Raw genomic sequence first — 26211 nt, 5'->3', positions numbered from 1 at the left:
AACAAGGAATAAGTTAGAACACAGCACTCCTGTTGCTGTAGTCCAGCCTGACTGTATTCTCTGTCTCTGTGAGTGTGTCAGAACTGCATAGTGTCCTGTCTGATGTGTGGCAACTTTAAACTCCCTACTAAAGCTTAGATTTCTTATATTGGACACCTTCCCTTTTAACAAACTGGTTTCTAAACAGTTGGATTCTAAATCCCAGGTTGAACAAATTCTAACAAATACAGCAATTTGACATCCTTTATTTTGTATTTGAGAGGTCTCATTTAGCGTGTTGCAATATTTCAACAGGATTCCAGATCTGCTGTAAAGCAAAGTATATTTAGGCATGTCCGTTTGTTTGTTTGTTTATTTATTTGATTCATTCATTTGTATTGCAGTAAGGCCTAGGAGCCGCAGTCTTGGAGCAGGGCCCCACTGTGCTAGGTGCTTCCAAGCACAAAAAAGGCTGTTCCTGCTGCAAAGAGCTGACAATAGACGACAGAGGGGTACAGGCAGGGGGAGCACAAGAAAACAATGAGATGATACTGGACAGCATGATGGCCAGTGGTATTATCAGACAACTTGGTCTCTTTCACCTAGTTCAAACCAGGATCAATCCATGAAGCATTCCTCCAGCGTATCTGTTCTCCCTTCATTCTTTTCTGTTAACTGCTCGTTTACTTTCACGTTCCCATTCCTGGGCACCTTTAGCAGATGTTTGATTCATTTGTAAAATGGTCCCACTTTCTTTGATCAGTGAATGTGAACATGGTGTCATTTCTTTAATCACTGTAACTTGTTCAGGTCAACAACCATCTTGCCAAATTCTAAACTTTATCTGTATGAAGGATTTATGCCTCTGTTATACCTTGTTTTGACTTGACTAATGTCTTGGACAAGATAACAGAGTTATTTGTCATGCTTTGGTTTTTGTCTCATCTCTGGTAATTGAGTATGTTTTATATGTCAGTTATATACCAATTCTACCAGTGATTTTCCACACTGCAGCAGTGTTGCTCTGAACCTGAGTGCTACTAAATATGGATCCCCCCTTGCATCGCTTACTTATTTGACCAAGTTTCTGACTAGATGGACTCTACATTCTGCTAGTTCATTTGCTTATATGCAACTTGGGCAAGATATCTTAGGCTGAAATCCATACTTTTTAGAAAAATCCAGAAATTCCCTGTTCTTGGACCATGGTCCAATGTTCGTTGTTTTTTGGGTCTCTGTTATGTGAAAAGATGGATTTAACATCTTTGATCACAGCTGTGGTATCTGCAAGTGTCACCGTTCTGGAAGGCTGCTAGAACAGTCCATTATAAGCAGCTGGTCATGTTTTCCTTGGTAGTTCTAATATGTTCCCTGGAAATGTTGGTTGTTCATTGGGTATCATAGGGCATAGGCGCCGCTCTGTGGGTGCTCTGGGGCTGGAGCACCCATGGGGGAAAAAATGGTGGGTGCTGAGCACCCACTAGCAACCCCCCCACCAGTTTCCTCCCCTCCAGCGCCTCCTCCTCCCTCCCCATGCCTCCCACCTGCCGCAATCTGCTGTTTTGTGGCATGCAGGAGGCTGGGAGTGGGGGAAGGTGTGAGGACGCGGGGCACTAAGGGGAGGGGCGGAAGTGGGTGGGAAGAGGTGCGGTGGGGGTGGGGCGGGGAGAGGCAGCATGTGGGTGGGCCTTGGGGAAGAGGTAAAATGGGGGCGAAGCTTGGAGCAGAGCCAGGGGTCGAGCATCCCCCAGCACTTTGGAAAATCGGTGCTTTGTTCGAGTTGTGTATTCGTGTACTTTGGGCAGGTCCCCCGCTAGCTCACCATTTCAGCAATATCACTATTCCATTGTGGCTAGAATGGGACTTTCCCAGCTCTTCTTTTGGACGACTTCATCCCAAAGTGCTCTTTGTAAATTCTTCCCAATGGTTTCCATCTCCTCACTGTGGGAAATATGATATTTGTACTTGGATGGGTACTTCTTTAATCAGTGAAAGCTCACTTTTTTATATTGGGAATATACAGGTGGAAAGTAGAGTAGAGCGGAACAACTACCTCCCATGTCTTACATATGACACTTCTGCTAATTCACCCAGAATGACATTTGCCTATTTTGCAACTGCATCACATTGTTGGCTCATTCAATTTGTGATCCACTATAGCCCCCAGATTTTTTTCAGCAGTACTATTGCCTACCCAGTTATTTCCCATTTTGGATTTGTGGATTTCATTTTTTCCTTGGTAAGCACTTGTCTTTATTGAATTGCATCATGCTGACTTCAGACCAGTTTTCCAATGTATCAAGGTCATTTTGAATTCTAATATTATCCTACAAAATGCTTACAATCCCTCCCAGGTTGGTGTCATCCACAGATTTTATAAGCATGCTCTCCACTCCATTATCCAAGCTTTTAATGAAACTACTGAATTAGTACCAGACCCAGGACAGACCCCTGTGGGACTCTACTAGCGATGGCCTCGCAGTTTGACAGTGAACCATTGATAACTGCTCTCTGAGTTTGTGTTTTTTCAATAAACGGTGCACCCTTGTTATAGTACTTTCATCTAGATGACATTATGATCACTTTCAGCTGTGAAGCGAGGATTAAAGAGAAAATTATGAAACTCTAAACAACCGTTGACAATGCCTAGCGTCTCTCTTTTAATTTGTACATACATATTCTCTGCTGCTGTCATGGCTCTCAAACCAAATGTTCCAGCCAGCCGTTCATTGTTGCATCTCTGTAACACTACAGCTCTCCACCCTCCTTTTGAAGAATCTTGTGGAGGTCTTGAGTCCTTTCAGTGGGGCAAAAAGTAGCAGCACTGGTGCTGAGTTCAGTACATCCTTCAGATATTTTTAAGACGTCTATACTTATGGCTAGATCGGCACTGCTGTGATTGATGCAACGGGGTCAATTTAGTGTAGAGGCGTCTCACAAGAAATTTTTTGGTGGCCTCAGAGTGCGACCACCAACTCTTGCTGGTGGCCAATCTGACAATTTTTCCTAAAATAATTAATTAACTTTAGGAAAAACAAATAGATATGCACATATACATGTTCAGATCATTATAATTTATTTATGTAGGTTTTTATTGAAGACTCAATAATAAAAAATAATGTACAGTTGTCTCTTTCCTTTACTGGACCTAAACAGAATAGAAACAAATAATGTGCTTTGCATGTTCTTGTCTGTGTTTTTTTTTCTTGTTTGGTTGCTTTTTTTTTTTTTAGACTTGTTAGCTAGTAAGTCTGTTTCTGTGAAAAGTGTTGTTTGTATGTTTAACACTGCTTTGCTTTGCGCACCCCCCCCCCCAGCCCCCGTCACCACCCAGGAGTGGCTACATGCGGCCACATAAAAAGCCCCTGGTGGCCGCATGTAGCCATGGTGGCCACATTTGAGAAATGCTTCTTAGCGGATCTGGTGAAGACCTGCTAAGTCAATGGCAGAACGCTTTCCCGTCAACTTCTGTACTCCAGCTCTCCGAGAAGCGTAAGGTAAGTCGGACGGCAAGTGTCTCTTGTCAACACAGCACAGTGTAAACACCACTGTAAGTCGACCTACGTTACCTCGACTTCAGTTATGTAACTTACCGAACTGAAGTAGCGTAACTGAGGTGGACTTACAGCTGTAGTGTAGACTAGCCCTTAGCATTTCATGCTTTTGCTTCCATGCCCATTCTGAATCTTTATGAATGAATTTTCTTAGGTGACTTGCCCAAGATGCATAATTGGATGTGAATTCACTGACATAATTCAACATACCTTGCTGTCTCTACTTTTTTATCTTTGGGCCTCTGCATATTTTTGTCATTGGAGTCTTAAACTCATCAGGCATTATACCCTTGTGCTCAGTTTCTTTTCTAAGTAAATTTCAGTTGTGGGAAATTTACTCATAGCTTTGTTCCATTTAAGATATTTTTTTTGCAGTTCCCAGGAATCTTCACACTCATTCCTAATGTTGAGTAGAAGTGCTGTAGTGCTGCACCAGGCTGCTGGGTTATCTACACACACACACTCACTCCCGTGAGAGTCCCTAATTCTGAGACATTGTGTGGTAAGAGGCTTCTGGTGCTGAGTGGGTTCCAAAAGGCAATTTCAAAAAGCAGTGTCTGCCAAAGAGTGTTTTGAAAGTGCAAATCTTGGAGCATTCTGAGTCCAAGGAAATGTGTCAAAACCCTGCCAGTGCAGCTAATCTGCTGAAGAACGTGGCTCCTGCCACCTCAGCAAACATTTTGTTCCTTGTAGGCATGTGGAAATGTTCCTTTTTAGTGTTTGCATTCAGCTCCTGGGGGTCAATGCACTAACTCATTCTGCATCCTTTTTTCCCTCTACAATTTCTAAGGAGCAAATCCCATCTGTTGGCTCTTCTAGTCTACAAATGACTCTCTGCATCTTGTTTGTTGCTGAGAGATATCACTTTCCTGTGGACACATCTTCATGGGACACAGGCAGATCTTGGTTCCGGCTTATTACCAGCACTGCTGTTCTGACTCCTCTCTGTGGCATTCTCTCTCTTAACTAAGCCAAGCAGGTCACATGTGTGCAAGCCCAACTGATTGCTGTCCTTGGTGTATTACGACAAACTCTTGTCTTGTTAGCTCTTGTACCTTAGTGACAGTTCTCTCACTCTCTGGGAGCTGGCGTTTGTTCCTTTCATCGTTTGACTTTTCAAGCTAAATATTTGCTTTGTGTTACTCTGCTTCAGTTTATTACATTCACTTGCACTTCTGTGTGTATTTTGTATGTAGACCATTTGTGCACATCTTTAGTAACTATTATTTTGAGTTGGCAGAATCAGTCTTTCTCGTGTTTATGAAGAGCTCATCTTTAGTTGAGGGATTCTCACATTCTTCCTTTAGCCCATCCATTTTTCTGCTTTGTCTGCACATTTCTTAGGGTTACCATATTTCAGCAAGCAAAAAAGAGGACGGGAGGAGCCCCGCCCCTGCCCCTCCCACTTCCCGCCCCCCCAGAACCCCCAACCCTCCCCCCGTTCCTTGTCCCCTGACTGCCCCCTCCTGGGACCCCTGCCCCTAACTGCCCCCCCAGGACTCCACTCCCTATCTAAGCCTCCCTGCCTCTTGTCCCCTGACTGCCCCAACCCTTATCCACACCCCCACCCCCAGACAGACCCCTGGGACTCCCACGCCCCATCCAACCACTCCCCACCCCCTGACAGCCCACCCCAGAACTCCCAACCCATCTAAACCCCTCTGCTCCCTGTCCCCTGACTGCTCCGATCCCTCTCCGCACTCCTGCCCCCTGACAGCCCCCCCCAGAACTCCCAACCCATCTAAACCCCTCTGCTCCCTGTCCCCTGACTGCTCCGATCCCTCTCCACACTCCTGCCCCCTGACAGCCCCCCCCAGAACTCGCAACCCATCTAAACCCCTCTGCTCCCTGTCCCCTGACTGCTCCGATCCCACTCCTGCCCCCTGACAGCTCCCCCCCAGAACTCCCAGCCCCCCGCTCCTTGTCCCCTGACTGCCCCCTTCTGGGACCCCCCCCAACTGCCCCCCAGGACCCTACCCCCTACCTGTACCCTGACTGCCCAAAACTTTCTCCACTCCCCCCAAAAAGCCCCCCCCCGTTTCTTGACTGCCCCCTCCAGAACCTTCCTGCCCCCTGGCCCCCTTACCCTGCTGCTCAGAACAGGGTGTTGGGCTCTGTGCGAGCCGAGCCGGACACGTGGCTGCGCTCCCCAGCACAACAAAACCCGGTCCCTGGCCCTGCACAGTGCTGCTGGACCGGGCTGCAGGGGAGAGCTGCCGGCTCAGAATGCAGGGCGGATCCGGCTCCTCTACAGCTGCTCCGGAATCCAGCCCGGGACTTTCCTGCAGCCCTCCCAGCTGCTCGCTCTGCTCTGCCGGGGGAGGGGGGAAATCCCGGACATTTTGAGTGCTTTACAAATTCCCCCCTGACGCTATTTTTAGAACAAAAAGGAGGACATGTCCGGGTAAATCCGGACGAATGGTAACCCTACATTTCTGCAAAGAGGTTGGGCTGCTTATCATTTCTATGTTTCCCCAAATGCTTGACATTTGCTATCTTCCTGACAATTGCCACATTGCTTATATTGTTCCTTTTTTGGTGTGTATTTTCTTCTGCCTTTTTTGAGTCCTTATCTGGAATATATCTTTCATAAGGAACACTTTTTTCTAGTGGTACAATTATTCTTAAACCGATCATTGCTTCTTCACAACTTCCTCTCCCTTGAAATGCATTGTGGATATGCCACACTTCAGCATAGCCATTATCAAAAACTATGCAATACATATGGCTTATCTTCCATTTTATTAACTCTTCTGGCTTTTAGTTACAACTGAAATTGCTATTTGAACTTTTCCAGGTCTCCTCAGCATCCCCTACAAGAGCTGCTATGAGATTTACATGTTGCATTTGCAGAGGGTTTGCAGCAGCCATTCTTAGTTCACCATTCTCATTGTTGAAATTTGTGTCGCTTACTTCCATTAAACATTTGCAGTCTAGTTGCAATTTACCAGCATTCCATTCTTTTCACATCTGGTTCCATGTGGTATTTCATTGCTAACTGAGGCAGGTTTTAGAACACCTGATTTATCTAACAATCAACAAGAAATAACTGTTAACTGCATCCAAGCAGTATGTACTTTGAGCTAGCCTGGCTTTAGTTTTTGTCTCAGTCCTGCAGCTGGTTCCAGTCTGCATGTGTGTCTGTAAGTGTAGCCCCATATAGAGTCCTGCAGGATGAGTGGCAACTTTAAATTTCTTTTCAAGCTTAACCCTTTTGTGCCAGATTAGTATACATCTGCATGTCTCTGTCTCAGTCTGCAAACTCCGCTTTGTTTTGTGAACACCATTTTGATTGTAAAACTATCATGCCTTCTCTGTTGCTTTTTACCTTCCATTTTGGACTGGGATTCCAGGAGGTGTTAGCAGTGCTTCCTAGCAGAGGGTTAACAGTGGAGCACAATCAGGAGTTGTTAACCTGGATGGTCAAATGGAAGAGCCCTAGAACAAAGAGCTAGCTGCTGCCCAGGGAAGCCAGAAGGCGTCAAGAGGGGCAAGAGAAGGAAGATGATGATAGGAGGGTTCTAAAAAGGTTGTAGAGCAGTTTTTAAACTAGGAGACGGGGGAAAACCGACTGCTGCAGAGGAGCATGTGGCTCGGACAGAGACTTCTCTTAGGGGAGAGTCTAATGATAGAGAATCTCCAAGTTATAGTCAGGAGCAGAGGATGGAAGAGGATAAAGTAGGGGCCAGATCAGATGATAAACATTCACATAAAAAAGAATCTGATACATCAGAAAAGGGCAGACAAATAAACAGTGACAAGTTTTTAAAGTGCTTGTACACAAATGCTAGAAGTCTAAATAATAAGATGGGTGAATTAGAGTGCCTTGTGATAAAGGAGGATATTGATATAATAGGCATCACAGAAACCTGGTAGACTGAGAGCAATCAATGGGAATCATTCCGGGGTACAAAATATATCGGAAGGACAGAACAGGTCGTGCAGGGGAGGGAGTGGCACTATATGTGAAAGAAAATGTACAATCAAATTAAGTAAAAATCTTAAGCAAATCCGCATGTTCCATAGAATCTCTATGGATAGAAATTTCATGCTCTAATAAGAATATAATATTAGGGATCTATTATCGACCACCTGACCAGGACGGTGATAGTGATGATGAAATGCTAAGGGAAATTAGAGAGGCTATCAAAATTAAGAACTCAATAATAGTGGGGGATTTCAATTATCCCCATATTGACTGGGAACATTTCACTTCAGGACGAAATGCAGAGATAAAATTTCGCGATACTTTAAATGACTGCTTCATGGAGCAGCTGGTACGGGAACCCACAAGGGGAGAGGCAACTCTAGATTTAGTCCTGAGTGGAGTGCAGGAGCTGGTCTAAGAGGTAACTATAGCAGGACCGCTTGGAAATAGTGACCATAATACAATAGCGTTCAACATCCCTGTGGTGGGAAGAACATCTCAACAGGCCAACACTGTGGCATTTAATTTCAAAAGGGGGAACTATGCAAAAATGAGGGGGTTAGTTAAACAGAACTTAAAAGGTACAGTGACTAAAGTGAAATCCCTGCAAGCCGCATGGGCGCTTTTTAAAGACACCATAATAGAGGCCCAACTTCAATGTATACCCCAAATTAAGAAACACAATAAAAGAACTAAAAAAGAGCCACCGTGGCTTAACAACCATGTAAAAGAAGCAGTGAGAGATAAAAAGACTTCCTTTAAAAAGTGGAAGTCAAATCCTAGTGAGGCAAATAGAAAGGAGCATAAACGCTGCCAAATTAAGTGCAAGAATGTAATAAGAAAAGCCAAAGAGGAGTTTGAAGAACGGCTAGCCAAAAACTCCAAAGGTAATAACAAAAGTACATCAGAAGCAGGAAGCCTGCTAAACAACCAGTGGGGCCCCTTGAAGATCGAGATACAAAAGGAGCGCTTAAAGACGATAAAGTCATTGCGGAGAAACTAAATGGATTCTTTGCTTCAGTCTTCACGGCTGAGGATGTTAGGGAGATTCCCAAACCTGAGCTGGCTTTTGTAGGTGACAAATCTGAGGAACTGTCATGGATTGAAGTGTCACGAGAGGAGGTTTTGGAATTAATTGATAAACTTAACATTAACAAGTCACCGGGACCAGATGGCATTCACCCAAGAGTTCTGAAAGAACTCAAATGTGAAGTTGCGGAATTGTTAGCTAAGGTTTGTAACCTGTCCTTTAATTCGGCTTCTGTACCCAATGACTGGAAGTTAACTAATGTAATGCCAATATTTAAAAAGGGCTCTAGAGGTGATCCCGGCAATTACAGACCGGTAAGTCTAAAATCTGTACTGGGCAAATTAGTCGAAACCATAGTTAAGAATAAAATTGTCCGACACATAGAAAAACATAAACTGTTGAGCAATAGTCAACATGGTTTCTGTAAAGGGAAATCGTGTCTTACTAATCTATTAGAATTCTTTGAAGGGGTCAACAAACATGTGGACAAGGGGGAATCCAGTGGACATAGTGTACTTAGATTTCCAGAAAGCCTTTGACAAGGTCCCTCACCAAAGGCTCTTATGTAAATTAAGCTGCCATGGGATAAAAGGGCAGGTCCTTTCACGGATTGAGAACTGGTTAAAAGACAGGGAACAAAGGGTAGGAATAAATGGTAAATTCTCAGAATGGAGAGGGGTAACTAGTGGTGTTCCCCAAGGGTCTGTTCTCGGACCGATCCTATTCAACTTATTCATAAATGATCTGGAGAAAGGGGTAAACAGTGAGGTGGCAAAGTTTGCAGATGATACTAAACTGCTAAAGATAGTTAAGACCAAAGCAGACTGTGAAGAACTTCAAAAAGATCTCACAAAACTAAGTGATTGGGCAACAAAATGGCAAATGAAATTTAATGTGGATAAATGTAAAGTAATGCACATTGGAAAAAATAACCCCAACTATACATACAATATGATGGGGGCTAATTTAGCTACAACAAGTCAGGACAAAGATCTTGGAGTCATCGTGGATAGTTCTCTGAAAATGTTCACACAGTGTGCAGAGGCGGTCAAAAAAGCAAACAGGATGTTAGGAATCATTAAAAAGGGGATAGAGAATAAGACTGAGAATATATTATTGCCCTTATATAAATCAATGGTACGCCCTCATCTCGAATACTGCGTACAGATGTGGTCTCCTCATCTCAAAAAAGATATACTGGCACTAGAAAAGGTTCAGAAAAGGGCAACTAAAATGATTAAGGGTTTGGAACGGGTCCCATATGAGGAGAGATTAAAGAGGCTAGGACTCTTCAGCTTGGAAAAGAGGAGACTAAGGGGGGATACGATAGAGGTATATAAAATCATGAGTGATGTGGAGAAAGTGGATAAGGAAAAGTTATTTACTTATTCCCATAATACAAGAACTAGAGGTCATCAAATGAAATTAATAGGCAGCAGGTTTAAAACAAATAAAAGGAAGTTCTCCTTCATGCAGTGCACAGTCAACTTCTGGAACCCCTTACCTGAGAAGGTTGTGAAGGCTAGGACTATAACAGAGTTTAAAAGAGAACTGGATAAATTCATGGTGGTTAAGTCCATTAATGGCTATTAGCCAGGACGGGTAAGGAATGGTGTCCCTAGCCTCTGTCTGTCAGAGGATGGAGATGGATGGCAGGAGAGAGATCACTTGATCATTGCCTGTTAGGTTCACTCCCTCTGGGGCATCTGGCATTGGCCACTGTCAGTAGACAGGATACTGGGCTAGATGGACCTTTGGTCTGACCCAGTACGGCCTTTCTTATGTTCTTATGGAACCCTGAAAGGACACTGACCCAATCCTCATCTTCCCTATATAACCAAATCCTTATCACTCCTCATGTGTAGCTGCGAGGAAGCCGAGACAGGGATTTCCATGCAGGTTTCGTTGTTTTTCCATAGATCTGTTCATCTCTTATGCTTGTCTGTGAGTAAATGGGTTTAGAGATTCCTGTGCAAAGTCTCTGCGTTACTTGCTTTAATTGTCATGTAGCCCTGACGGGTGAAATAGTATTCCAGAGGGTCCACAGCTTCGGTGAAACTCTGATAGAGCGAAGTAGTCACTAGGGAGACATGGGAGAGTTGGTACTAGTTTCAGGCCCTAGACAGTTGGACTGCAGAGTCCAATACCTCAGAAGGGGAGTTGGAGATCTGCACCCTGGGATTGTCTGGAGGCCCAGAGCCAGTTCTTAGTCTCTGTCCACCCCCAGCAAGCCTGAGGGCACAGGGGATCCAGCCTGGTGAGCATCTGCCTGGGGAAACTCGTCCAAGTTTCTAACACCTTTATTGCATAATATTATCCCCAGCTAGAAAAACTGAGGCAGAGAGGTAGTGAGAGGGCTGGGGATAGAATTACTCCCAAAGTACAATCGTGAGGTTTTTGTGTGCTTTCCTGGCAGAATGTTGTAAAGCTCTGAAGAAACCAATGGGAGATAAATAATTGCTTGTTAGCCCTGATTACATTTGCTCAGTGGGGTTGGTCATTGGGTTCTGGTGAGATTACACTGTCTTCTAAATCAGATCCAGGGGATCATTGATTAGCAGTGGCATTAACTGCTGGTAAAATGGTTGTTTATGTTTTGGTTAATGAGTCTGGGTTTGATCATGTACATGGTATTAGAAAATTATGTGCAGAGTTGACTGATTTCAGTGTTGCAATAGAAATGAATTTTACAACTCTGAAAATGTAATTATCGGAGGTGATTATAATTTTGGCTTCAGATGGATCATTTTCCTTCCAAATATAGTATTTCTCATCCCAATAAATGTATTCATAACCTACGCATTGCACTCAATTTAATTGACAGGTGGTATAAATTAACCCTCCTTAAAAACGTGATTTACATGGTTTGGTTCTAACTGATCTATTAAATACAGGGTTGATTTTGTGTTGCTTTCCAGGCAATTTAGGTAAAGTGGTTTTAGTTTGCTCTATTTTAGCTTCTGCTTATCTGATCATTGCTCTACCTTTATTATTCTACAATTGCAGCCATGTTCGGAGTGTGTGATAACGCTTATTGAAAATGCAGTGCCAATTCATTGAAATCAGAGCAGTAAATATGTCCCAGGTGTAACTCCATTTGTTCCAGTAATGCATTTGGCTCAGACTATTTTGTAAAAGGGTAAATGTTTTCATTGCAAATGTTTTGGAAAAGAGAATTTTGATTCTGGAATTTACGAAAAGTGGAATTTCAAATCAGAAAATAAGTTTAGTAGAGAGACAGCAGCCTCAAGAAATACTTTTAAAAGCTTGGCTTTTCCCAGACATTTCATTTGTACTGTAATAAAGAGAGATTACCAGGTAAAGGGCAAGGTGCGTTTATCATTCTTTCAGTTTCAGGTGGGAAAGGAATCTATTAGGGCAAGGATTAAATGAATAATAAAAGGAAGAAGGGTATATTGTTTCTTAAATCAGTCTAAGTACAGTATTAATTAGTTCTTGTCTGTAAACTGCTTTGAAGATACACGCTAACTGAATACAGTACTGTGCATGAAAGAATGACTAAAGAGATCTATCTTCTATATCATTTAAACTGTAATTTCTTCTTGGAAGGGACCTTGCTTTCAAACATGTCCATAAAGTACCTAGCTCAGGCAGAATAAAGCATCGGGACAGATGTCTTAAAGGGGAAATTCACTTTGGACCACTCATTTTCGTAACAAATACTCAGAGTAGAGGCCATGACGGGAGAAGAGTCCTGCATTCTGGCAATCATCCACATCAAAATGGTCTCTAGGGGCCACTATGGGCCAGGTATTCATATGTGCTCACTGCTCAGCACCCTCAGTTGGGGTCAGACTTTTCAAGAGCTCAGCTCCCATTTAGGCACAACCTGAGTGACAAGATTTTCAAAGGATGCTGAACTCTTCTGAAAACCTGACCAGAGGGGTCACCATGGGAGCTGCTGAGTGCCCTCATGCCAAGCTGGTGTTGGAGCCCTCGTTTTTGTAATCTTTTCTCACATCAGTCCTTACTGTCTGTTGGTCATTCTTGATGCTCTTCTTTGAATTTCCTCCGACTTAGCAACACCTTTCTGATACTGAGGTGCCCTCAACTTCTCTGTGACCTGAACTCTGCATATAAAGACGAAAATCACACTGGGCCTGATTTAAATCTGTTTACAGTTGATGGAAATCTCTCCACTGGCTGAAAAGGCCTCTGGATCAGGCCCATTGTGTTTCATTACAGCTACCATACAGATAATGTGTTACCCAATCTCTCTTAGCCACACCTAGTTTACTTTTAGGTTTCTCCCTCCCATCCCGGTAACTGGGTTTCAGTTTATTTCCCATAGTTAGTTTTCCAGTTTTTTGGGCGGTGTCAGTTACAGGTCAGTGGCAATGAGAGAAAATTTCCTTGGATGATGAAGCATTTGGATGCAGTATGTGGAGTGAGTCATAACTCTGTCATTTACTGGTACTGGAGAACAAAGTTTAACACTTTGGTGGTGAGGGGATGCAGAGATCACCAATGCGGGGGTGGGGGGGGCAGAGTTTGGAAGAGGGATAGATTTTTGGGGTGTGTGTGGCGATAGTGGTAGGTGGGGGAGCACCTGGGGGCTATGTGTGAGGGATTTGGGTTTACTCACACTACTCTTCTGATCAACCTCTCCCATCCTCTTTCAGCCCCTGCTTTCCATACTAATCCTGTTCAGATCCTGCCCCCTTCCTCCTCTAGCCACCAATGGTGTTTTCCCCTCCTCTTCTCTATAGATTACAGGGCAGAGAGGCCTCCTGGGTACGTCTACACTGCAGCGGGGAGGGAGCCCAGGTAGACAGACTCGCACTAGTGAGGCTTGAGCTAGGACACTGAGAATAGCAGTGTGGATGTTGCAGCTCCAGCAGAGACTGGAGCTAGCTGCCAGAGCTCAGAGATGGGGTTGGGTAGGCTTGAGAGCCTGATGGGCTGTCCAAGCTGCAAGGTCCACACTGCTATTTCTAGTGCTAGCTCAGGCCTGTCTACCCACGCTGAGGCTTGCTTCCAGCTGCAGGATCCAACATACCCTTAGTTACCTGACAACAGGTATCACAGTGGTCGTGGGTGGCTTGGAGGAGGAACTACAGCTCTGCCCCACAGCGCTGCTGAGTTCATAGAATCATAGAATAGAATAATAGAATCATAGAATATCAGAGTTGGAAGGGACCTCAAGAGGTCATCTAGTCCAACCCCCTGCTCAAAGCAGGACCAATTCCCAGCTAAATCATCGCAGCCAGGGCTTTGTCAAGCTGGGCCTTAAAAACCTCCAAGGAAGGAGACTCCACCACCTCCCTAGGTAATGCATTCCAGTGTTTCACCACCCTCCTAGTGAAATAGTTTTTCCTGATATCCAACCTGGACCTCCCCCACTGCAACTTGAGACCATTGCTCCTTGTTCTGTCATCTGCCACCACTGAGAACAGCCGAGCTCCAGCCTCTTTGGAACCCCCCTTCAGGTAGTTGAAGGCTGCTATCAAATCCCCCCTCATTCTTCTCTTCTGGAGACTAAACAATCCCAGTTCCCTCAGCCTCGCCTCATAAGTCATGTGCTCCAGACCCCTAATCATTTTTGTTGCCCTCTGCTGGACTCTTTCTAATTTTTCCTCATCCTTCTTGTAGTGTGGGGACCAAAACTGGACACAGATGAGGCCTCACCAATGTCGAATAAAGGGGAACGATCACGTTCCTCGATCTGCTGGCAATGCCCCTACTTATACAGCCCAAAATGCTGTTAGCCTTCTTGGCAACAAGAGCACACTGTTGACTCATATCCAGCTTCTCATCCACTGTGACCCCTAGGTCCTTTTCTGCAGAACTGCTACCTAGCCATTCGGTCCCTAGTCTGTAGCAGTGCATGGGATTCTTCCGTCCTAAGTGCAGGACTCTGCACTTGGCTTTGTTGAACCTCATCAGGTTTTTTTTGGCCCAATCCTCTAATTTGTCTAGGTCCCTCTGTATCCGATCCCTACCCTGTAGTGTATCTACCACGCCTCCTAGTTTAGTGTCATCTGCAAACTTGCTGAGAGTGCAGTCCACACCATCCTCCAGATCATTAATAAAGATATTAAACAAAACTGGCCCCAGGACCGACCCTTGGGGCACTCTGCTTGAAACCGGCTGCCAACTAGACATGGAGCCATTGATCACTACCCGTTGAGCCCGACGATCTAGCCAGCTTTCTATCCACCTTACAGTCCATTCTTCCAGCCCATACTTCTTTAACTTGGCGGCAAGAATACTGTGGGAGACCGTATCAAAAGCTTTGCTAAAGTCAAGGAATAACACATCCACTGCTTTCCCCTCATCCACAGAGCCAGTTATCTCATCATAGAAGGCAATTAGGTTAGTCAGGCACGACTTCCCCTTCGTGAATCCATGCTGACTGTTCCTGATCACTTTCCTCTCCTCTAAATGTTTCATAATTGATTCCTTGAGGACCTGCTCCATGATTTTTCCAGGGACTGAGGTGAGGCTGACTGGCCTGTAGTTCCCCGGATCCTCCTTCTTCCCTTTTTTAAAGATGGGCACTACATTAGCCTTTTTCCAGTCATCTGGGACCTCCCCCGATCGCCATGAGTTTTCAAAAATAATGGCTAATGGCTCTGCAATCTCACCCGCCAACTCCTTTAGCACCCTCGGATGCAGCGCATCCGGCCCCATGGACTTGTGCACGTCCAGTTTTTCTAAATAGTCCCGAACCACTTCTTTCTCCACAGAGGGTTGGTCACCTTCTCCCCATGCTGTACTGCCCAGTGCAGCAATCTGGGAGCTGACCTTGTGCGTGAAGACAGAGGCAAAAAAAAGAGTTCACACCATGCACAATGTAAGATGTACTCAGCATGGAGTGAATAACACAGAGCGGGGGGAACTGACTGGCCCCGGGTCCCAGAATTGGTGGTAGCAGTAGGCTCAGAACCCAGGTTTGATGACTCCCAATTTTCTGTCTCAGCCAGTGAACCACTCTTCCTCCACCTGCTCAGTGTGTGAGATTTTTCACATCCTGTGAATGCCAGATGAGGGCAAGTTACACCACTTTACTGCTTCCCTTGATTTTCTGAGCAACTTAGAGCTGCTGTGCAGCTTGCATCATTCTTCATGTCACTGCAGCATTTAGGCCTACTGTGTATTTTATGATTAGCGAGTCACTGTTTCACTGGAACAGCTTCAAGCTTTTTCATCACTTGCTTATTTTTGTGCCCTATGAAAGTGCAGCTCAGGCTGCAGGGACAAAAGTGCAAAAACAGAGATGGACCTTTCCCAGGCCAGTGCCAAGTACATTGCATTCATCACCATAGGTAAAAGCAGAATTTCTGGCCAAACTTTAAACAGCCAGGTTTATTTACCTGTTCACAAGAGAATTTTGACAGAATCACAGAAATGCAGGGCTGGCAGGAACCCCAAGAGGTCATCAAGTCCAGGCCCCTGCACTGGGGCAGGAACAAGTAAACCTAGCCCATCCCTAACAGGTGTTTGTCCAACCTGTCCTTAAAAACCTCCAATGATGGGACTTCCACGATCTCTCTTGGTAACCTGTTCCAGTGTCTTAACTATATAGAATCTTATAATCGTAGGACTAGAAGGGACCTTGAGAGGTCATCTAGTCCAGTTCTCTGCTCTCAAGGCAGGACTAAGTATTATCTAGACCATTCCTGACAGGTGTTTGTCCTACCTGCTCTTAAAAATCCCCAATGATGGAGATTCCACAACCTCCCTAAGCAATTTATTCCAGTGTTTAATCATTCTGACAGTTAGGAAGTTTTTCTTAATGTCCAACCTAAACTGCCCTTGCTGCAATTTAAGCCCATTGCTTCTTGTCCTATCCTCAGAGGTTAAGAAGAAAATTTTTTCTCCCTTCTCCTTGTAACAACCTTTTATGTATTTGAAAACTGTTATCATGTCCCCTCTGTCTTCTTTTCTCCAGACTAAAAAACCCATTTTTTTTTTCAATCTTCCCTCATAGGTCATGTTTTCTAGACCTTTAATAATTTTTATGCTCTTCTCTGGGCTTTCTCCAATTTGTCCACATCTTTCCTGAAATGTGGCACCCAGAATTGGACACAATACTCCAGCTGAGGCCTAATCAGCGCTGAGTAGAGCAGAAGAATTACTTTTCATGTCTTGCTTACAATACTCCTGCTATACATCCCAGAATGATGTTTGCTTTTTTGCAACAGCGTTATACTGTTGACTCATATTTAGCTTGTGATCCACTATGACCCCCAGATCCCTTTCCGCAGTACTCCTTCCGAGGCAGTCATTTCCCATTTTGTATGTGTGCAACTGATTGTTCCTTCCTAAGTGGGGTACTTTGCATTTGTCCTTATTGAACTTCATCCTATTTACTTCAGACCATTTCTCCAGTTTGTCCAGATCATTTTCAGTTTTAATCCTCTCCTCCAAAGCACTTGCAATCCCTCCCAGCTTGCTATCGTCCGCAAACTTTATAGGTATACTCTCTATGCTCTTATCTAAATCATTGATGAAGATATTGAACAGAACTGGACCCAGAACCGATCCCTGTGGGACCCCACTCATTATGCCCTTCCAGTATGACTGTGAACCACTGATAAATACTCTCTGGGAATGATTTTTCCAACCAGTTATGCACCCACCTTATCGTAGCTCCATCTAGCTTGTATTTCCCTATTTTGTTTATGAGAAAGTCATGTGAGACAGTATCAAAAGCCTTACTAAAGTCAAGATATACCACATCTACTGCTTTCCCCCATCCACAAGGCTTGTTACCTATGAAAGAAAGCTATCAGGTTGGTTTGACACAATTTGTTCTTAACAAATCCATGCTGACTGTTATTTATCACTTTATTTTCTTCTAGATGTTTGCAAATTGATTGCTTAATTATTTGCTCCATTATCTTTCTGGGTACAGAAGTTAAGCTGACTGGTCTGTAATTCCATGGGTTGTCCTTATTTCCCTTTTTATAGATAGGCACTATATTTGCCCTTTTCCAGTCTTTTGGAATGTCTCCTGTTTTCCATGACTTTTCAAAGTTAATTGCTAATAGCTCAGATATCTCCTCAGTTATCTCCTTGAGTATTCTAGGATGTGTTTCATCAGGCCCTGGTGATTTGAAGACATTTAACTTGTCTAAGTAATTTTTGACTTGTTCTTTTCCTATTTCAGACTCTGATCCTACCTCATTTTCACTGGCATTCACTATGTTAGACATCCAATCGCCACCAACCTTCTTGGTGAAAACCGAAACAAAGAAGTCGTTAAGCACCTTTGCCATTTCCACATTTTCTGTTATTGTCTTTGCCCCCTCATTGAATAACGGGCCTACTCTTTCCTTGGTTGGCCTCTTGCTTCTAATGTACATCTCTACCCCAATATAACGCTGTCCTCGGGAGCCAAAAAATCTTACTGCGTTATAGGTGAAACCGCGTTATATCGAACTTGCTTTGATCTGCTGGAGTGCGCAGCCCCGCCCCCCCGGAGCACTGCTTTACTGCGTTATATCCAAATTCATGTTATATCGTGTTGTGTTATATCGGGGTAGAGGTGTATTTGTAGAATGTTTTCTTGTTTCATTTTATGTCCCTAGTGTGATCTCGTTTTGTGCCTTGGCTTTTCTAATTTTGTCCCTATATACTTAATTGTTTATATTCATCCTTTGTAATTTGACTGAGTTTCCACTTTTTGTAGGACTTTTTTTTTTTTTTTTTTTTTTAGTTTTAGATCATTGAGGATCTCCTGGTTAAGCCAGGATGGTCTCTTGCCATGCGTCCTATCTTTCCTACGCAGTGGAATAGTTTGCTCTTGTGCCCTTAATAATGTCTATTTGAAAAACTGCCAACTGTCTTCAACTGTTTTTCCCCTTACACTTGCTTCCTGTGGGATTTTACCTACCAACTCCCTGAGTTTGCTAAAGTCTGCCTTCTTGAAATCCATTGTCTTTATTGTGCTGTTCTCCCTCCTTCCATTCCTTATAATCATGAGCGCTACCATTTCATAATCACTTTCACCCAAGTTGCCTTCCACTTTCAAATTCTCAACCAGTTCCTCCCTATTTAGGGTTACCATATTTAACAAATAAAAAAAGAGGACCCTCCATGGGGCCCTGGCCCCGCCCATTTCCCACCCCGCCCCTTCCCTACCCTCACTCCGCCCCCTCCTCCCTCCCACGCGAAAAGGGCTGCCTGAGCACTACCGGCTTCACGGTTTGCCGGGCAGCCCCCAGACCCTGCGCCCCTGGCCGGCGCTTCTCCAGCACAGCTGGAGCCCGGGAGGGGAAGCGCCCGGCCGGGGGCGCAGGGTCTGGAGGCTGCCCGGCAAACCGTGAAGCCGGTAGCGCTTGGGCTTCGGGCAGCCCCTATGCCTCCGGACCCTGCGCCCCCGGCCGGGCACTTCCCCTCCCGGGCTCCGGCGGCGCAGGGTCCGGAGGCATGGGGGCTGCCTGAATCCCGTAGCGCTCGGCTCTTAAACAGAGACGAAGAGTCAGGGGAGGAGCAGAGCCGCCGCGGCCAGAGGCTCTGCTCCTCCCCTGACTCTTAGTCTCTGTTTAAGAGCCGAGCGCTACGGGATTCAGGCAGCCCCCATGCCTCCGGACCCTGCGCCGCCGGAGCCCGGGAGGGGAAGTGCCCGGCCGGGGGCGCAGGGTCCGGAGGCAAGGGGGCTGCCTGAAGCCCATAGTGCTCGGGCAGCTCGGCTCTTAAACATAGCCGAAGAGTCAGGGGAGGAGCAGAGCAGCCGCGGGAGGGGAAGTGCCTGGCCGGCATTTTCCCGGACATGTTCGGCTTTTTGGCAATTCCCCCCAGACGGGGGTTTGATTGCCGAAAAGCCAGACATATGGTAACCCTATCCCTATTTGTCAAAATCAAATCTAGAACAGCCTCCCCCTTGTAGCTTTCTCCACCTTCTGAAATAAAAAATTGTCTCCAATACATTCCAAGAATTTGTTGGATAATCTGTGCCCTGCTGTGTTAGAGTTAGAAAGCTTTTCCTAATATCTACCCTAAATCTCCCTTGTTGCAGATTAAGCCCATTACTTCTTGACCTACCATCAGTGGACATGGAGAACAATTGATCACAGTCCATGTATAACCCTCTTTAAACACAGTTAAAGACTTATCAGATCCTCCCTCAGGCGTCTTTTCTCAAGATTAAACATGCCCAGTTTTGTTTTAATCCTTTCTCATAGGTCAGGCTTTTCTAAACCGTTTCTCATAGTGCTCTGTACAAAGTGAAATGGGTATAGTTTCCCTGCAGTGCACTGCAAAACGCCACCTGCCCTAAGCAAAGCGGGAAGGAGCATTTCAGAAACCCAATAAACATCACCTTGGCTGGCTTAGTTTGTACATGTTTGTGTTTTATTTCTTGTTTTGTTTGAAATGTCCTGTACCACAAGAATACAATTTATTTAACAGTTTTTCAGGAGCAGATAATAGTTGAGTAAAATAGATACTGTTTATTGCACTGTCTGACTATAACGCCCTGCATCATTCTCACAGCCTCACTCTCTTTCCCGCTTCCCCATGTAATGCAGCCACAGAAACGGGGTGGACTTTGACCATGTGTCTGGTTGTAGCTTGTGGATACACGGTGGAAGCTCTTTCTCAGCTCAGCCAGTTACATTTTAGGGTCTTTCTCAGTGATTTTTCCTTTAATAGTTGCTTACATATTTCTGGTGCAGCATGATTTTATAATATGTTTGTAATAGTTCAAAAATTGATGCAGTCAGGTTAATGAGAGAGAATAACACCCCCTATTTGGCATGAACTATACTGCCAGGTTGTGGTTCAGTGTTTCTTATGTAGCTTCATAGTTTCACTGTGAGGTAATGCCCGTGTTTGCCCAGAAACCTAGTTCCATGCAGTGTTTCACCATTTATCTGAATTGGTCCCTGTGCAATTTGGTTTGCACCGGAGGCCAGAGACCTCTGTTTTCCAAGAGGAATGTGACTGTCTAAGAGGCGCTGTCCCCTCTTGAGTAGGACTGTAGCAGCTGGCAGCTATTTAGTTTATCTGCCTATGCAAAGCTTTGCTGTGTGTGGTACGTGGTGAGCGGGAGCTGTGATGTAGCTCCCGTTAGTGTGAATGAATGGTGGACTCAGCTTCATGCTCATGCACGCTTGTTGAGGCACGTACCTCTGTGACTTGTTTTAAACTTATCTCAGTAACCACGTGCATCCCAGAGTTTGGATTCCAGCATCTCCTACACCATGTGAAGTTACAGTAGTACAGGACTAGATCAATGACTCTTACACTAGGCATGAATTCCCTATAGGACTCCCAGGGAATCTGTCCTAGAACCTCTTTCCTATTTAAAGACTAGATTGTTACATCACTTACAGTGTGTGTGAGATGTTGCTGAGCATACACTAGCCTAAGCAGTCACTGCAGTCCCCTCAGGCTCTCTCAAAGTGTGAGAGGCCTGGAGTGCGACACACCCATAAACCCAAATGCCATTGCTCTTCTGGGCATCCATCCCCCTAGTCTAAGTACTGCTGTCATAGTGCTATATTGGCTGGTTAGAGTAAGCCTGGGTGTAGGTTTCCTATGACTACCTCATGTGCTAAAGAGCTGTGGCCTTCTTTCCTAGTTGGGGGGGGGGAAGGGGGGTCTGTTCCAGGCATGTGTTCCCTTTGCATTTCCGGGTGTGTGTGTGGGGGGAGATCAAAGCCCTTGCTTAGAGGCAAAGTGATTAATTAACAAACTGATTGTTTTTTCCAGCCCATTGAGATACTTATATGGCTTGGTCCAAGGTCTGTCATCTTGGAGCTATGGGTGTGAGGGGACCTGAAGGGCACAAGGGTTATGCAGATAAAATGGAGAAAGAGTCCTGCAGCTCTTCTGAGGGCAGAGTGTGTACATCCATCCTGCTTTAGGCTTTGCTTATCTCCACTGGTAGCACGTTAGGGGAGAAGGGTTAGGGGAGAAGGGTGAGGCGGTAACTGCAGAAAGCACCTTCAAAAGCTTTACACTCCACACTCACTACAAGAATCACACCACTAACCTCTTCAGGCTGAACTAGCCAGCAGCCTCGGGGGGACGGGACCTAGATTCAGCAGCTCCCTCCTTCCTCTCTTCTCCCTCCTGAGGAGCTCACTTTCCCTTAGTGACTCAAAAACTGTCCACCAGGAGCAACAGAGGGTCCTGTGGCACCTTTAAGACTAACAGAAGTATTGGGAGCACTTCTGTTAGTCTTAAAGGTGCCACAGGACCCTCTGTTGCTTTTTACAGATTCAGACTAACACGGCTACCCCTCTGATACTTGACACCAGGAGCAGTGTAGGAAAAGCCCTTTTGCAACAAAGAGATAAGGCTCCCTGACACCAGGAGCAGTGTAGGAAAAGCCCTTTTGCAACAAAGAGATAAGGCTCCCGGCAGGGACCTGTGGCTGAGGCCATTGATGTTAATTGCTTCTGAGGGCTTCCCCAGCCAGGTCTGCATCAGGGTGCTTTGCACAGAAGAGGCATGGCCATGCTTGCTCAGAACAGAGGTCAGTGCAGCTGCCTGCAGAGCTCCAGGTGGAAGTGGCATTGACAGGCAGTGAATCCAGGGTGTTGGCCACAGTGCTGGGGAGAGCCCATCCCAGCTTGTGAGTAAAATTACCTGATGCTACACAGCCAGAAACAGCTGCCAAGGTGCAGCATGTACTCAGAGCTGGCTACTCGCCGACAACAGGTTTTTCCCATCTCAGGTCACAGAGCATTACGTGGATGTTTTATACAATCAAAGTCTCTGTTTCCAGAGCAGCTGGTGAGCAGCACCGGCGTCTCTTCGAAGCACAAGGCTGCTGTCCATTCTCGGCCTTGAGGAAATGGATGCACATCTCCCAAGTGACAGCTGGCTCTGCCATCTAAGCCTTGCATTGGGTTGTTCTGTCTGTTCTCTAATGTGGTTGATTCAGAAAGGGAGTGAGTGTAGCACTAGCAAAAGTTGTTTGAATGACAGCCCTGAACAATGATGCCTGCTTCTCTCATGGAGATCAAGCTCCACTATACTGTTTGCTAATGTACCTCACCCTTGCCTCAGAGGTACTACTTCTAGGGAGTTCATAGCCTTTCTCCTGAGACTGCCAGCAAGGGCTCAATGAGTGCCAGTCCTGCTGGTAGTTTTAGGATGCATAAATTAACCAAGACTCTTCACCCCTGTCCCAAATCTGGTGCCAGAAGATAATTTTTGGCCATCACTGTGTCAGGCTGGCTTTGAACAAGTGCCCTAGAAGAGATAGTCACTAAAATTCCTTCCCCAATTTCTTCAGCCACCCAAGTTCCCCTCTGACTGCTGGAGTTGGGGTATTTCCCCTCTAGAAAACCACTCTAGAAACCTGGTTAGAGGTGGGGAGTAGGACAACCCTAGGAGAGAAGCACAAACCTCCATGAATGTTTCTTGAAAATAAATATTTTCTTTTGGAGCCAGCCCCATGAGGCCTCACGAGGCCATAGAGCAGTCCAAGATGGGCTGTTGATTATTTTTGGGGTGGAAGGGAGGCAAGGGACATGGCCAATGGTAAGTGGGAGTCAGGGATTAAATGTGTTTTCAGTTGGCATCAACTAGCAGCTTCCTGGGCCTGTGGTACATAGTTTTCTCCAAAGGACAATTCCCTTTGTTCCCAACCAATGAGTGGAGTAAAGTCCAAGCATCTATGGAGGTAAACATCCATTCTCTCAAAAATGGATGGACAATCCCTGGGTGGGAGAGGGGGGTATTTACATTTGGGCCCCATTATTGCAGACAGGTATTTGTGTCATGTGAGTGGGGGAAGGACGATTTTCTGAGTTGACGAGGCAGATTTGATGCACTGCATGGTGGAAACGAGGGGATTTTAATTAGCACCATGTGTGAGGTTGCAGAGACTAGCATGTGAATCCAGCACCGGAGCAAAATGTCAGGCTCATCCCCTCGCGAGTGGGGACTTGCATTCTCTGAAACAGGGAGCCTCCCACTTGACTAGCCTGTGGGATTGCCCCAGGATTAGAATAGCCAGGCCTAATGACACACTGTACAAGATCATGGATTATTTTACATAGGCAGGAGCATCTTTCCCAATAGGAAATGGGGCCTCTATGTACATGTGTTATGTGTAGCTAGAGGAGTGCAGGAGGCAACCATTTTTGAGTGAAGAGGTCCCATGAGGCTCTTCTCTAAACAAGCACCTGCCCCATGGGCCTGTGAGCTGGGACGAGATGACAAACATCAGGAGGTGCCGTCTCTGCCTCCCCCCTCACAACACCAGTAGTTGAAGTCTATTGACTCTTTGCTTCCTCATGTCCTGTTTCAATCCCCCCTCCCCTCTCCAGAGTTGGTGGAGGGAGCTGGGGAACAGGCTTCCCCGGATAGGGCAGAGAGCGTAACTGCTCTGGGGCCCACATTCCCTCCAGCCCCTTCTGCAAGTGCATGAGCGTGAGCACGCTCTGGTACTTCCTACCGAGAAAACAAAAACAGAGAAACAGGTGACTGATTAAAAGAGTTTCCCCCTCTGTACACGAGTCTGCAGACAGGCCGACAGCTGGACGTTAAATAATTCTTCCATAATAAATGATTGGAGATAAAAGCCAGCCCCTGCTGCTGTTTGGATTGCTCTGTCTGCGTCTTTGTTTCTAGTTTGTTCCCCGGCCGCTGTGGGCTGCACCAGTGCCGTCAGACCTTGGCCTCTAGCATTTCTAGGAAGAGTTTGTGCATGGGGACCTTGCCCTGCAGTTTGATGCTGTAGAAGTGCTGCACCGCTTTGGCGGCCGTCTGCCGCAGGAGGGGCAAGGTCAGCAGCAGCTTGCCCGCCCGCCGCGGCTCCTCGTGGCGCTGACTCAGCTCGTAGTCCTGCAGGGCTTCATGGAGAAGGTCCTGGAGTTTCTGCACCGCCTCCATGTCCTCTATGTGCATGGAATCTGTGCGGGGGGATGAACAGCAAAGAGCAACGGTCAAAAAACAGAACTGCATTTTTCATGTGAATCTAAGGCTTTGTCAATGCTGCGGCTGCTGGAAAGTAGCTCAGGGCCCATGTGAGAAGAGCTGGCAGGGTGGGTGTGCCCCCAGCGTGGCTGCCTGTGCCAGGCTTTGCAGCACTCTGGCAGTGGGTGCTCAGGGGTCACTAGGGTTGCAAAGGGTGGCTGGTGAATTGCATTATCAACAAACCACTTCTACAGGTGGGCTAAAGAGCTGTGCAAGAACGATGCCAGCCTGAGGTTAGGCTGGGTACTTGGCTACTCCTCTGCTTACCAGCCCTCTGTGTTCCTGAGGGGGAGCGGCATGAACAGTGAGGGGCTGCTGCTATGCCACCAATCAGAAGTGATCGCAGTAGGTATAATTAACACTTCCACAGAGCTTCATCTGTATGAACTAATGGCTGAGCAGCTGCTTGGGGTGGCAGAGAGATGGAAACGCTTCCTGGAGTACTGGCAGGACCATACCCAGCTCAGGACATGGTGGAGCAGAGGCTCACAGAGCAGCGATAGTGTGGTTTTTAACCAGCAAAAATAAAACTATCCTTTCTTCACAGTCCCCCCCGTTTGCTGAGCAGTGTGACTGGAGTGGCTGTACAATCTAGTTGAGGCACATGGGCAGCTGCTACCACCACGCTTTTGCCCTTGAGGTGAGTGCTTACAATCGTACTTTGCCGGTCTGTGTGCTTTACAGATAAGCCTCAAACCCCAGCTGAGAGGGAGGTGTGTTACAGATGGGGAAACTGAGGCACAGAGCTGCTAAGTGACTTGTCCAAAGGTGCAGCGAGTCAGCTTCAAAGGAGAACACCAGACCTGACTCCTTATCACTAGCTCTATGTCCCAGCTCACACTCCCTGTGTTCATTCCCTTAGGGGCAGTGGGATCAGGTGGAAGCGTGTACCTTGCTGTGCTTTATATACCAGGTACTCTTGGAGTGGGGTTGCTTTTGTATGGTAGGTGAATCAGAGTAACAGTGCTGCTTCTCTTTGCCAGCTGATTTCTATAGGCTGAAGAGCCTTAGCAGCAATGTATTTCCCATTTCCTCGCCTCTGTGTTTCTTTTATAAAGACCCAACCGCACCCCAAACCCATTCTCTATGCTAAGAAGAGCTGAGAAGAGCTCCAAATCTGCAGCGGCCTGCAAAAACTAAAATAACATTGCAGGATTAATTTCCCAGCAATCCATCAGCGAGCCAGTGTTGATTGCATTGATAAACTGTTAATTACAAAATCAATGGCTATGAATTTTTACAGCTGCCAGAGCACCAAGGAGGAGGGAGGCTGCCAGGCTGTGGCCCACAGGGGCACACGGCTTGGTAATCTAAGGACTCCCTCCTAATGTGCATTCAGCAAGAGCCATGCCTGCACTTCTGCAGAGCTCCGTGGATGGGGGACAGAGTGCACATGTGATAATGGACAGCCAGTCTGTCGAAGTTGCTGCAAACAGGGCCTATTACCTCCCCCAACAACAAAAGTTTAGTTTAAGTTGGCACTGGGGCCCCATAGGAGTAGGGGTCTCCATGTTCTACCATCACAGAATTTGTGGCACAGTTCACCCCTTAGAATCATAGACTATCAGGGTTGAACGGGACCTCAGGAGGTCACCTAGGCCAGGGGTCTCAAACACGCGACCCAGGGGCTGCATGCAGCCCGCAGGGTTGTTTTCTGCAGCCCGCAAGCTCCTTCCGGGCCCCCAAAGCATTTACCTAGAGTGGCTCCAGCCCGATGCGCACCAGGAGAAGGGCAGGCTCCCTGCCTGCCCTGCCCCCTGCTGCTCCGGGAAGCGGCCGGAACGTGAGGGCATAAGGCTCTGTGTGTTGCTCTT

General features: G+C 46.1%; 1 protein-coding gene and 1 long non-coding RNA gene across 8 annotated transcripts in view; one reads left to right on the top strand and one right to left on the bottom strand.

Moving 5' to 3' along the window:
- Positions 1 to 26211, top strand: part of LOC112059059 (uncharacterized) — a 112955-nt gene that overhangs the window by 78858 nt on the left and 7886 nt on the right. For all 3 annotated transcript variants that reach the window (XR_010601124.1, XR_010601125.1, XR_010601126.1), the window contains exon 3: positions 24945 to 25340. This is a non-coding gene — a long non-coding RNA (uncharacterized LOC112059059). The remainder of the gene's footprint in view (positions 1 to 24944; positions 25341 to 26211) is intronic.
- Positions 21779 to 26211, bottom strand: part of ESRRB (estrogen related receptor beta) — a 159171-nt gene continuing 154738 nt past the window's right edge. For all 5 annotated transcript variants that reach the window (XM_065595577.1, XM_065595578.1, XM_042858545.2 and 2 more), the window contains one exon: positions 21779 to 24333. In XM_065595577.1, coding sequence (XP_065451649.1) covers positions 24089 to 24333 — 245 coding nt within the window. In that variant the 3' untranslated portion in view covers positions 21779 to 24088. The remainder of the gene's footprint in view (positions 24334 to 26211) is intronic.

Source organism: Chrysemys picta, chromosome 4 (assembly GCF_011386835.1).
Source record: "Chrysemys picta bellii isolate R12L10 chromosome 4, ASM1138683v2, whole genome shotgun sequence".
Taxonomy (NCBI): Eukaryota; Metazoa; Chordata; order Testudines; family Emydidae; genus Chrysemys; species Chrysemys picta.
The sequence above is the reverse complement of the archived record's forward strand: the minus strand, read 5'-3'. Positions and strand labels throughout refer to the sequence as shown.